General features: G+C 25.9%; 1 protein-coding gene across 3 annotated transcripts; it reads left to right on the top strand.

Moving 5' to 3' along the window:
- The first annotated feature begins 1,910 nt into the window (after window positions 1-1,910).
- Window positions 1,911-14,145, top strand: LOC107442644 (uncharacterized). 3 transcript variants are annotated; one of them, XM_087157557.1, is made up of 6 exons: window positions 1,911-2,233; window positions 8,400-8,487; window positions 10,082-10,245; window positions 11,009-11,081; window positions 11,609-11,746; window positions 13,867-14,145. In XM_087157557.1, the coding sequence occupies exons 2-6, from the start codon at window positions 8,412-8,414 to the stop codon at window positions 13,980-13,982; spliced, it is 567 nt and encodes a 188-aa protein (XP_087013683.1). In that variant the 5' UTR covers window positions 1,911-2,233; window positions 8,400-8,411; the 3' UTR covers window positions 13,983-14,145. The 3 variants fall into 3 exon arrangements, with proteins under 3 accessions (XP_087013683.1, XP_087013685.1, XP_087013684.1); XM_087157559.1 differs by having other exon boundaries at window positions 2,102-2,616; XM_087157558.1 differs by having other exon boundaries at window positions 2,121-2,237.
- The last annotated feature ends 134 nt before the right edge of the window (window positions 14,146-14,279 follow it).

Below are 14,279 nucleotides of genomic sequence, written 5' to 3'. Positions count from 1 at the left end.
AAAACTTGCAGCACCTCCACATACCAGGCAGTGGATGCTCCGACTTTAAACCGAATGGCCCTTTTTTCTCTCCTCGTAATTAATCAAATTTGTTTGTCCATGTGCTATTTGTAAATTAATAAAAATATTTGGCACTAAGCTTTACAGTTAGTTATGCATTAAGTATTTATTTAGAGTCATCTTGTTATTTTATAGAAATAAACACCATAAATAAAATATGGTTTTATAATAAGAAATTAAGTTTGGTAAAGTTTAATAATTTTTTCATGATACCTTGGAGCATGGCCTAAAATTAATTTATTCACTTAAACCTGTTTTTCAGTTAAGTATTTTTTATTAATTGTGTGTGGGTAATTTTGAAAACCAGAATTTTCAGAAAATCATTATCTTGTGAATGGGAAAATTGAAGTGAAATATAAAATACTATATATTTTGGTTTTATTATCCAGTATTAGGAGGGATTTTTTTTACCATACAATAATCTAATTTTTTCCTCTGTGTTAACTATTTTGTTAAAATTGTGATCAAAGTACTTTCAACTAGGGCAACAGCTAAAAGGTGATAAAAATTTGGTTAATATATTTTTTAAAACTAATTATGCTGTTAGGATCGGAGGTGGGTTTGAAGTATTAAAATATTTAAATACTGATGTGCTCTGCATTCGACTTGATTACCGTTAAAGTTTATATATCGTACAAGATAATTTTGAAAGGTGGCTAGTATAAAAAATATCTTACAATATGTTCAGTAATAAAAGTTACCTAACTTCTTTTTTTTTTTTTTTTTTTTTTATATAAATGCTTAAACTGCAGCTAAGAAAAAAATCTCACAACTGGATTTTGATCTTTTTAGTCTTATCTAACACATGGTTATTTTCAATTTCTGTTAGAGGAACTGAGGAAGTTTCACTTTAAAATTTCTTCATGTAAACAAATTAGTTTTCGTGAAAAATTTCACTATGAAAATATATTTATTACACATTTGAAGTCAATTTGCTCATAAACATTGCACTATGTACCATCTCTATCATAATAGAAGCTGTGTTAATTTTTCTAAATTCTAGCAATCAAATTTTAAACTTATTTTGACTGTTTGTCATTGACATTTAAGCTTACAATGAGAGACATTTCAAAGATGCCATCTCATGCATTTGAAATGCTATCAAATTTACATTTTAAAAGATCTTATTATATTAAGATAAAGTTGCTCTCTTGACAAAATTTATTATAAAAGTAAGTTTTTTATATATTAAAAGTCAATTAATTACGCTATTTACATGAAGAATGAAGTTTAAAGCAAGCTAAATATATATATTTTTTTAATTTAAAAAATCATAACTCACTCATTTTTCAAAAATATGATTTCCAAAATATTTCAAAGAAAAACAATAAAAATTTTACTAAGATTTTTATTTTTCTCTTTAATTTTGTTAAATATTTAAATATAAAACTTACTGAAATGATGGATGCATTTTAAAATAAACATTTAAATAGGAAAAATATGCAATAAGAAACTGAAGTTTTACTTTCTATCAACTAAACTTAAAAAATAAATAAGATAAACTGAAACTAATCATGATATTTTGCTTTATTATATGAAACAGCTTTAAAAGTCTAGAAATATATATTCTTTAACAAGTAATTCAAAAATAGAATGGTCAAGAAATAAATATAATAGAACAAAAAATAAATTTGTTATCACTAATATATTTTTCTCAAAGATTCCGAAAGAGGAGAGCGTCTGCTTCTGGTTGCTAATGGCAACCAGAACTGGACCTAACTGCACCGATCGTTCCTAAATTACGGTGCGAACTGAGGTCACGTGACTAGTTTGCTTTCGTGTAACCAGTGTCACCGGTGCGAATATTGGAACGCAGCCATTATCACATGACGTAAATATTTCACTGGTGTGGTTACAGCTAGTTTCGAATTGTAGCAAATTAAGATTTAAATTTTGAAACTAAATTCTTTTAAGAAAATTAAACTTAGAATCTTTATTCTAATTTAACAATAAAAGTCCGTTCCAATTAACTTTGTTTTATAAGATTATAGAATTTTAAAGATGAAGAGAAAAGTTTCTGAAAATAGAAATGGCAATCTATCTTACGGGAGGTGAAATTTGAACATATGAAAAACTTTTAAAAATAAATTTTATAGAGGAATTTCATATTTCATTTCTTTTTCTTCTATTCATTAACCTCATATCTTGTTAACATAGTGAAATTTATAGTTCTGTAAGTATGTACGTTTTTAGGAAATTCTGCTTTTGCTGAGTGAACCTAACCCAACATAAACTTTAGGAAATTCTCTCAATTTAAAATCATGCATGTGATTCATATTTATGTATTCATACAATTTTGAAATTATTCATCGGGATTTACAATCACATGTTTTATAAGTTTAAAAATCGCACTTTTTTTTGTCAAATTTTTTCGATATATATATATATTTGTTCTTGGATTTCCTCTTTTTTGCTTTCTGACTACTCTCATCCCTGATAAAACAAACAGTTAATTAAATTGAGGTTTCCCTTGTAAATTTTGCTACCAAAGTATTTCGTGTTAATGCTGATAACCATTGATATTTCCTGACAACCACACTCATCAAATCACCCAAGGTGTTTTTTTACTTGTAATTTTTTTTTTTTTTTTTTCAATTTTAAATATTTGCCTTTTGGGCCATTCTCCACTGTAAACACTCTAAACCTCAATTTTTATCTTACTTGTACATATTTTTAATTTATTCAATAATAAAGTACATAGGTTAAATCTCAAAAAATGAGATACAATAATAGTTATATTTAAATTTTTATTATGGAATCAATTCTTAAAATTTAGCATTGTACTTTTTAAGTTTTCCTGTTATAATCAACAATTTACATTTATTTCCTTAGCTGAAAAAATATTATAGCATTTCAATTTTCTTCCTTTTTTCCATATATCTATATAATGCTTTTTTAAAAAATAAATTATAAATTTAAAAATTATATTAAAATTATGTAAAAAATAAAAATTTATTAGAGCAAAAATTGGTTGTCCCGTGCATAACACAAAAACATGATAATTTTTATTTTTCTCATTTATTTTTAGGGCAAAACAGAAACTGCTTCAATTTTACTTTCTTTCTCTTAGTACTGACTTATATTACAAAGGAAGTTCCTCTAAGTTTAATATTAAATAAAAAATTAGCACTTGTTTTCATGTCCCGTGCATAACTTAGATTTCTCTAAAAATCGGGAAAATCAAAAACTCCAAGAGCATTTATAACTGTAGGTGGCTGAGTAACTTTAACAACTTCCTCATGTTGTAAAACACTTTATCTTCTCGTTTAGGCCATTTCCAATATTTTCCAGGCTTTACCATGGCAGAAACTTCAATATCGTTTCCCAGCACTTGCGTAACTTCTCCAGCATATAAACTATTATCATATTTCACAACAACCCAATTTCCTCCAATACTTTTTGTGGTGTTAATTGCCCTGGTATTAAGATTTCTTTTTATTGGTGCTACAGCATTTTTATGAAATTTTAAACCAGAAGGCGAATATGTAATTCCATGCATTTTAGAAATTCCTGATATTACTCTTGCGTTGGCCCACATATTATTATCTCTGTTTATATCTTTATCTAAAAATAGCATCACTGTAATAGGTGGCATAGCTTTTTTTACAACATTTGCAAAATCTTCTGCAGACTGCACAATTGGAACTATCTTAGCTGCCTAAAACTGTTTTAAAGTGTCCAAAACCTTAAACATTGGTAAAAGATAAAAATTCTATATGTGAAACTATTAAACACATAATAATTACATACATTAATAAATATTTTATATTTTTTATACAATTTACTTTAACTTATTAAAGGAAAATAATATAATAGGAAAAGATCAATAACTTTTGAAGCTGCACAATTCATTGAATAACAAAAGTGAGTACTTTATCCTTTAAATATGCTTTTAGTATTGATAAATTATGTTTTTGCATAAGGATAAATAATGCAATATTTAAAGTAATAATAATTTTTTTAACAAAACAAAAACTTGTCTTCATTTTGTTCCTTGTTCAAAAATTAACCTTTTATTTTTCACATTATTTTTTTAAAATTTTAATAGTATAATTTGATCCATAGAGTTTTGGACAGGACAGTTTAAACCGTTGATTAATCCTTTCTTTTTTAAACCTTGAAAACTCTGATGCTTCATTCAGATATGTCACCAAATAATATTTTCTTAATTTAATTTTCTCACCATTCTTCCAAACTGTAACTTCATCTTTCATTCCTGGTACTGTAAAAAAAATATCTGGACGGAAAAAAATTTATCGTACTAAATTAGGTGACTCTTCATCACTAATAGTATTTTTCTGACTGGCTTGCATGTTTAAGCCAAAATTTGTTGCAATTACAGAAACTACTGTTTTTTTTTTTTTGGTTGGAGATTTAGGTAAAGATTTTAATGATTTTCTCATTGCTTTTCCGACAGCTTGATAAATCTTGTAGGCATTTTCAATTTGGCTTCTTGATGGTGTATTATTCCTAATCTCTGTTTTCTTTCTTTGGCGATACAGTTGTAATTATCCTTTATAATGATTTATAAAGCTTTTAATTCAGATCACCAAACTAAATTCAAAGTATGAATTAGTGTTGCCACTTCAAAATATACATAATTAAATCAAGTGTATGCTTCCGTGTGTAATAAATTGCAGACATGTCCCGTGCATAACATTAGGTATGTCCCGTGCATAACACAAATAAAATAAATTTAGAATTTTATCAAGTAATGTATTTGGAAAACATCCAGCATAATTTAATAGAAGTAATATTTATCAGCTAAGAAAAAAATATAATGACAATATACAAGTTTTAAATTCACAGAGTTTATGAAAAATAGAAGTCAGGGTAGAAATTAATCTTTTTTCTGAGTCCCGTGCATAACGACTATATTAAATCCCTTTTCAAGTATTTAAACTTTAATTTTTTATTTGTTTTCTATGCAGTCTTTAAGAAACAGACTTGTTTTGAATTGAATTGTAAAAAAAAAATTAATTACCCCATTATTTTACTATTTTTATAAACTTCAAAGGCCTGCAAATGTCCCGTGCATAACAGGAGAATGGCCCTTTTGGAGTTAGGATTATATTATTTTTTTTAACTAATCGCTTCTGTATTTTTTTTTTTTTTTTTTCAGTTTCTAACATAGCTCTGTCAAGTTGTTGCCAGATTTTTTTTTTATATTGCAGGTTAGTTATATTTATTCTTATAAGAAAAATTTCTGCATTGGTACATGTGGCGAAAATTGAGCCAAAAAAATAAATAACATCATAACAAGTGCAAGTTTTAAATACTCCCAGTTAAACTGCTACATCTTTGCAAGTACAAAAGTCCTGTGAGCAGCAATTAAATTAAATTAGTCAATAAATTAACTGTGCAAAAATCTTAAACATGTTTCAAATGCATGTTTTTAATTTGTTTTTATTTCTCAGTTTTTTCTCTTTTATGTCTTATGCTTTTCTGTATGCAGTTTTACAACATAAAAGCTGTTAACTCACTGTGTTCCATAATAAAAAAACTGTTATAAGTTTGCAATTGTTACTCATGACTGTTACCTATCTATAGCCAGCCCTGTCTACGCTTATTTTGAAAATAGCGTAAAACACCAACATGGACAAAAGCCACAATTTTATGAAAATGCAAATATGGTCTAATTTTTTAATATTTACTCCAATGCTGCATTACCTAAGTTCATGAAAATTTGCAAAAATTGAGAGCAAGGCAGTAATTTTAATCTAGGTGGTAAAAGGTTAACAAATTGGCGATAAGTTTTAAAACCGAGAAAATTCTTCAGGGCAAGATTATACAGTTTAAAATCATTGCACTGCTTTATATGTAAGGCACTTAAACTATGTCTTTTTTATTTCCCTTGGCGACAGAGCTTCGAAAAACAGCATTAAGATAAATGCATGTTTTTTTAGATGAAGGAAAAGTTTTCCAATCAATTTATCTTTGAAAACAATAATATTTGAATTGTTTAAAAGGAACACAAAAACAAGCCTCTCCCTTTTAAGACTAATAAATGCTGCACCTTATGAAAATTAATTCCTCATTGTGACCTTTGCTGGGACTCTTCCCCAAAGCTTGTTTATCACCTATCCTAAACAATATAATGAGGATAATGGGTTTCTACCTGGAATTTAAGTGGGAAAAAGAAAATGCTTTTTATTCACATCTATCTGCAATTTTTTGTTAACAACTGAACATTTTAGTGATCTTGGATATTTAACAACAGCGTGTGCTGTGGCACTGACCATGGTGATTACTCTTGGGAAAGAGAATTTTCTTTTACTGCTGATGGTGAAGTTTTTAGTGAAATTTTTAGTTAAAGTGCTCTGAACTAATCTAAGGATTTTACATTTGTTAGTGATAAGATTTTTTAAAATATTAAAGATTGCAGCAAAGTGGGAAATATTATTAGCAATCTTACAAAATTTATTGCATATAACTTTCTACAGATATCAATTATTCTTTGATACCTTTGCTTTAGTGATTTGTATTTAAAATCACCCTAAATCAGGGCTTAATCCAGGTCGATTTTGGTACCCTTTTTCGGTACCTTCACAAAAAAAATTTTACAAAACGGTATCTTCACAAAATTTAAAAAAAAAAAAATTCTGTATCTTCACAAAATAAGAAAATCAGTATTTCAACAAACTTAGGAAGAAAAAAAACGCATCTTCACGAAAATAAAAAAAGAATTTCAAAGGAATTAAAGTGCTGAATAGTTTACGGAAAAGTGGATTCAAAGCATTTAAAATGCTTTTTATTTTTAATGTGAGTGTGCCAGTATGCTTTTTACTCAGGGTTGGGTTTTTGATGTCAAAAAGTGGTTTTTGACATGACAAGGGTATAATACTGGTTTAAACCGTCAAAAATGTCAAAAACTGAAGTTTGCCAAAAAAATATATAAACTTCAAAACTACCAACAGTTGCCATGCATTATATTGAAATTTAATTATACTATAGGTAATCAGCAGGTTTTCAAATATTTTTTAATTAAAATTAAGGTAAAATAACAGATTTAAAATCTCAGAAATTTATATTCAAGTGTATGTGCTGAAAAATTTTGCACAAAAATTGTTTAAATATTTATATTTAAAAATTTTTTTTTTCTTTTTGATACTTAAGAAAATTAAAAGTTTATTACTATGCATTTTTGACATATAAGGAACTTACATGTTATGTTGTATAAATACAAACTTGATGCAAGATACAAGTGTATAAAAAAAAATTTTTAATGTTATACCGAATATCTTTATTATCCAGTATGTTAATTTGAATTTAAAAGTAGTTATATTTATGAATAATGATAAATATAATTCATATTGTTTATTATATTTATTTATAATTATTACATTTATCATTTTAAAACAATTTTTATCTCTAAATTTTTTTTTCTCCACTTGTATTAAGAATACAAATGATGCATATCTTGAAAGCAAGAAGTAATTATTCAACAGCTGAATATTTAGATATTCAACAAAACTATATTGTATTCAGCAAAATGAAATTCACAAGTATTTGGATAAACTAAATTTTCAGCATAGTAAATGAATAGGCTGAATATACTGTAAATCGACACCAACTACTCTGTGTATTTAACAGAAAGCACTTAAATTTGTATTGTCTTATGTTAAAAAGATTATTAAGAAGATTTAAAAGAATATTAAAAAGATTTTTCGCTAAAAGAAGATGTCTAATGTACAAAACTGCTAATGTTTATCTTTAAAAATGTCTAATTTTTAGTATAATCTATACTATACACTAAATTTGGTTATAAATAAATTTCTTAATAATATCACTGCAGATTTTCAATAACACATGAAAATGAATACATAATATTACAAAAGATGTGAGTTTTCAAAAGTACAAGATTTTGGTTACTATTCAAAATATAAGTGTTTCTTCAAAATTTTAAATTTATTTTTTCTAGAACATATTTAGAAACACTATCCTTTAAAAAATATATAAATTTTATGTATTAATTAAATTTCACATATGAATATAGGTTTTTGACATTTTCGACATTTTTGACAGTGAGGTTTTTGACGTGACAGTTTAAACCAAGGTTTAAACTGTCAAAAACTGTCACATGTCAAAAACCTGCCAACCCTGTTTTTACTGTTTATAAGTTTCAGTTGTTTTTTCGCTACCCTAATATTTCGTCTTAATGAGGTAATATAGTAACAGTTCCTTAGATTATATTTGCAATTCGAAGGAAAATGTGATTAGTGCCCAACAATCAAATCACTTACAAATATATTTTATAACTCCATTCATGAAGAATATATTTTTTTATTAACAATATTAGAAAAAAATCTTATTATACTAATTAAATTTGTTTTCAACAGATTTTATTTAAAATGCTGTCGGCACATCAGATATTCAGAGATTCCAAGGAGAATGATTTGACTTCCGTGGCCAAAGATAGAAAACTGAGTATGTAAAGAGTCAATAAATTTCATTTAGGAGATTTTTCACTTTAGGGGTTATACGTAAGGTTTGAAGTAATTAGATATGTGCAAGCATTAATTCTGGTAAAATGCTCTTGTGTCTGCGAAAAAATATCGAACTTACGTGAATGAGAATAAGATATTTTACAGACCCATAAATTAAGTATAATGTAATAAAATTTCATCTTAACTAAGACCACAAAATAAAATAAAAGAATATTTCCATTCGATGTGAATAATATGAAAGTTAAACTTTTTCCAACTAAATAATATTATTAAAATAAATATATTCTGTAATTTTAAATAACAAAAAATATTTATTTTCTTATGGACCTAGAAAAATTAAACAACCAAACTTTTAAACTGAAACTAATAAAAAAAATGCTGTAACATGCTCTGTGAGTGTGCCTGTAACTTTGTAAAACTAAACTAACAAAACGCAAAGATACGTAGGATCTAAAAAAAGTGTGAGCATATGCAGTTTCAAATCTTGCATAAGGAATCTTACCCTACATTAATATTTTTTTTTTCTTAAATATTTCTCAAGACAACATTTTGAGTTTAAATCCTTAATTCCTATTTTTTAAAAACTGATAAAGATCTTTTATTTGGTAATAAATCCTGGTACTTGCTGAATTATGTATTATCTGATGTTACTGTGTCTTTTTCTACACAGCATAGGTGCATACATGTCTTGCCATTGATGTACTTGTATATAAAACAATTTTTTTTGTCATATTTATATTTGTTATTTACTGAATAGCAAAGACAATTTTCCTGCCTATATTATGCTTTTTAGTTTGAAAATTCGTGTAGTTTCCTGATGGGCTTTAAAAGATTTAGATTTGCTTAGATAATGCTTTCAGGGGTCTGTCCAGGCCGAATTTACTACCGTTTAGCGGTACCTTCACAAATTCAATTTTAGGTAAAACGGTAGTTTCACAAATTCAACTTTAGGAAAAACAGTATTTTCACAAAATACTTTTTCTTAAAATTTTATTTTTGTCTCCCTTAAGAAACGATAAATCTATATTTTTACCATGTTTTAGTGTTGACTTAATTTTTCACAAATTATGTCAAAATTTTCACAAAATAGGTACTTTTAAGAAAAACCTAGACAGACCCCTGGCTTTAAGACCATATTAAATTTATAGTTATGGATGAGGGATATTTAATAAAATACACTTATAAAATTAAAACACATTTTTATGTAACTGGAGTCTTTGAAAATATTAATTACATTAGGTCTTGAATGTTCAGCTATAAAAGAATACATTTCAATGTTGAAAGCTAATATCTAACACATTTGTTAGTGCATATTTATTAGTTTTAATGTTATATCATTTATTTGAAAAAGATAATAAATGATTATGCACTTTATATTTTTAGATGTTGCTTGTTTATGAATAATGAGATTTGATACTTAAATAATTTCAATTCCTATTTATTTCTTACATTACCTATTTATTTATATATAATATTTATATATAATATTTATATATTACTATTTATTTTATTAATCTAATTTTAATAATACAACATGTATCGGCTTTTGAAAATTTAAAAATTTTTCTTATTAGACTCGGCTGATAATTATAAAAATGTTGGTCTGAAGATATCAACAAATATTAACCGTGAAATAAAGTCAAATCCTGATTCTGTAGAAAAAAGTAAAAAAATGTCTTCTCGTGCTATGAAAAGTTGTCCAGAAATTGACGTAAAGAATCATGAAAATGTGTTAAAGGTTAGTTGCTTTTCCATTTATTTTAATATTCATTTATGTTTAATTTAATATTAGGTAGGTGTCAAATTTAAAAAGGCTTAACTTATTAACTAAACAGAAACTATTTTTTCCTTTGCAACTCAGGGCTGGCTACTATTCAGCTACTTAACGACTACATTCATATTTTTGTTTTATTCATTCCAATTTCTGATACTATAATCAATGACAAACCTAATCACATAAACTAATTTAAATGTGTAAAAATTTATTATTTTATTCAACAATCATTAACACTGAGATGCTGATTTTTTATCCTAAAAAAAATATGTATCTATGTTTTTGTAAAATATACTCAAAACAAGCATATCGTCATTTTCCTTGTATGGTCCTCAAAGAATTTTTATAATAAATTTTCTTCTGTAACTTTTTTTTTCTTTTATGGATTCAAAGAAATTGGAGAATTAGCGAAGAGTAGGTTGATATATTTATGAGATGGAAACAGCCACATCATAAAACTTAAATCCATAAATATGTCTTTATCTGGTTCCTAAACAACCATGTTTTTTTTTTTTTTTTTTTTTTTTTTTAGCATTTTTACTGTATTCAGTATTTTTTAAGAGTTTTCAGTATCTTTTTGTATGCCTAAACATTTATACTCCAAAACGTGCAGACAAATAAGGATCTTCATGCCATTTCAGTATTATTTTTTCTTTATTTTGGGTTACGCCAGGTGTCTGCCAAAGTATTGCTATGATTTTTTACTACAAAATTGTTTTTTCTTTAGGATACTAAGAAATCTGAGGATCTAGAAGAGTGGCCTGAAATTGAAAATATGTATATTTATGAGGAACCAAAAGGTATGTTATACACAACTTTAATTTGTTCAAAGCCATTGCATATTTATAGTTTTCTCCTTAATACTTTTTCTGGAATGATTTTATTTATCTTATAAGGAAAGTATCTGTATCATTCAATTGTCTTGTTGAATTTTAGTTCAAACGTACTAAAGGAAAAAATGTATCATCTTGGATATTTCATCTTAGCTCTATTCTTTCCAATGCCTCTCTTTTTCTCAATCAACTAATTTCTTTAAAATATTATTCATAATTATAATAAACAAATTAGAACTTGCTGGGAAAACATTTTATCTAATCTTTCAAATTTACTATAATAAACATAACATATTATCAAATAGTTTGCTGAACTCTTTTGTCGAGTGAAAGATAAATTAATTTAATTCCAGCTTTGTAATTGATAAAAAAAAATTTAAGAAAGCTATTGTGTATTAAAATAGAACATGAATGATAAACACTTAGTTTTCCTTACTTATTTGTGCTTGTTGTATTTCTTTTGACTGTTTATTAATAACTTGTATTATATTTAGATGAGTATGAAGATATTATTCCAAAAAATGAAAGGTTCACTAGAGATGAACTATATTTCTTCTATGGAACCAGTTATATTGGAAGAATTGATGATGAGACTGAGGAAGAGGAAGACATACTAAAATTTACTTTAGATGGTGCGGGTAATTTTTAGCTTAGATGAAAAAAAATTCTTAATTTGATATAAATTCTTTGTCATTTTTGATTAGGTGGTTGCAAATAATCTTCACAATTTATTTATATTACATAGAACAAAATGGCAATAAAATAAAAAAATTGGCTATAGTTGGGCACAGCTAATCGAAATATGACTACTTTTATTTTAATGATGTTGTAATCTTCATAACTTAAAATAATTTTAAGTAAAAAATTAAAAAAGATTTTAAAGCTTTTTATCGGCTGGGCAGACACAAGTAAATTCAAGAATTTTTATTATTATTTATTCCATTTTTTATTTATTTATTTTTAATATAAAACAAAATTGCTATCACCAACAACATTAAATAAAATAAAATAATGAACTTTCTTTTATGCAGGTAATCAAATGTTACCTTTACTCTTATTTTAATAATGTAATCTTCAAATTTGTACGTAGCCATGTATTCCTTCCTGTTCATGAATTATTGCATATTTGCACTTCACAATCTTAAAACATTGGAAAATTAAACTAAATTGGAAAATGTTAAATGAGGTGATGTTTTGTTTGGAGAACAGTTAAGTTAAAGTATGCCAGTTTTTAAAAAGAAAACCTTAACCAACAATAGCATACACTTTAATAATTAATGCGGACAGACATTTAAATTAAAAGAAGTAAAGGATATTAGATCAAACATATTCATTTTTAAAAATTAAATATATTTTTCAATGTGCAAGTCTGATTTTGTACTCCTAAATTTGAAGCATCCATTTATGCACCTTTCATACATATGTTAAGATTGCTTTCTGAAATACTTGATGCTTAGCGGGGGGAATTATTGAAAATCTGTCTTAAAACATCATGAAATGTATTAAATACTTTGCAAATTACACGAAGATAAGTTTTCTTCCCAAGTTCTAAAAAAATAAGTTTATGTCCTCATTATTTAAACTTGCCTACTCTTGATTAGAAATTGGTATAATTTAACTAAATGCTTTTATTATCTCTTATTTTAAATTTTTATCTATTTTTTTTATTTTTCTCATAGTAAAAATTTTAAATATCTTTTGCAAATTTTGCCCTAAAATAAAGTTGTAAAATTAAATGAAACTTGGTGGGTATTTTTTATTATTTACTTTCTTGTATCTGATTTTGTCTTTTAAGATTGGTTTTGTTTTAAAATTTAAGTAGTTTGTGATTAGTATACTATTTTAAAGTTTTATAAAACAGAAAATTTTAAAAAAAAAAAGCCTTTATGTTTTTGATTAAGAATTTTAATGTTTCTTGTGCTTACTAGGTAATGCCCTCTATTTTAAATTTAGTATAATCAGCTTTTTTTAATTATAAATTGATATGTGTAATAGTAAACTTATTTCAAGTGAGCCTTAAATACATTTTTCATAAAAATTCAGACTACTTAAGTGCTTTTTCAAAAATTCAAGTAAAATCTTCACGTATCTTTTTGTCATCTTGAAACATCAAAAACAAATTGTGCAATTATTATAAGTTTAAGCTTTTTTTTAAAAAAAAAAATGCTTTTCTGTTAACTAACTGAATTGTTTCAATTATCTATTGAATAAAGGTTTTAAACATTTTACTTGGGTACTAATTTTTTTAAAATTATACCTTTGAAAAGTCCCTGAAAAAAATCTTCACATTTAGATTATGGTGTAAATCCTAGTGCCAGAAAAGAAGAAAGCGTTACAAACTGTCTAGTGAATTCCTCATACGTCAAATATGTGGGAAATTTTGATTAAATTTGTGCTAATGCAAATCGTGAAAATTTGCCAGATTTTCTTACTTATACCCTGAAAATCTTTTTTTTCCCTCCCCCTTTCTTTGGAAAAGGAATTAGTTTTTCTGGAATGTTAGTTACTTAATTTCATTAAAAAGTCATCAATGTTCAATTTGCAGAACAAGCCATTAAATATTCTATAAAAAGTTTTTCACAGGTGACCTAACTGAACAGAATGTGACCTTTTTTTGTGCAAGTTTGTTGATAAGAAAAAGTATGGCTATTTTATTATTAAGAAATGTAGGAATTTAATATGCACTAGAAATAACATTTTTATTTATATTTTCAAACAGTATCTTTATAGATTAATTTTTTTCCCCTTCTAGATCTAACTGATTTCTATACTCCTCCTCCATCACCACCTGTGCCTGAAGAAAACTTGTTTGTTGACTTACCTCTTGCATTCATTCCCTTTCCAAGTCCTCTTAAAGACTGGAATTGAAATTTTCAGAATTTTTTTCACTTCATGTATAGACAATTATTTTTTGGCTAAATATATGTATTTTACTTTTCTCAAAATTTTGTATAAATTACCATAAAATTTGTCAAATTATTTGTACCATTTATTGTATATTTTATATTAATAAAGATTTTAAAATAGAGTATTTTGAAAGTTCTTATTATTCATTTCTTATCTTGCTATATATTACCTATATACGAAAAAGAGCTTATTTCCACTGCAACCACCAGAAATTTTGTGTAACAAAATTGACTTTTACAAATGTTCTTTGAATTATGA

The sequence above is a fragment of the Parasteatoda tepidariorum genome, chromosome 2 (genome assembly GCF_982258835.1).
Source record: "Parasteatoda tepidariorum strain Cologne lab strain chromosome 2, Ptep-v5.0, whole genome shotgun sequence".
Classification (NCBI taxonomy): Eukaryota; Metazoa; Arthropoda; class Arachnida; order Araneae; family Theridiidae; genus Parasteatoda; species Parasteatoda tepidariorum.
The sequence above is the reverse complement of the archived record's forward strand: the minus strand, read 5'-3'. Positions and strand labels throughout refer to the sequence as shown.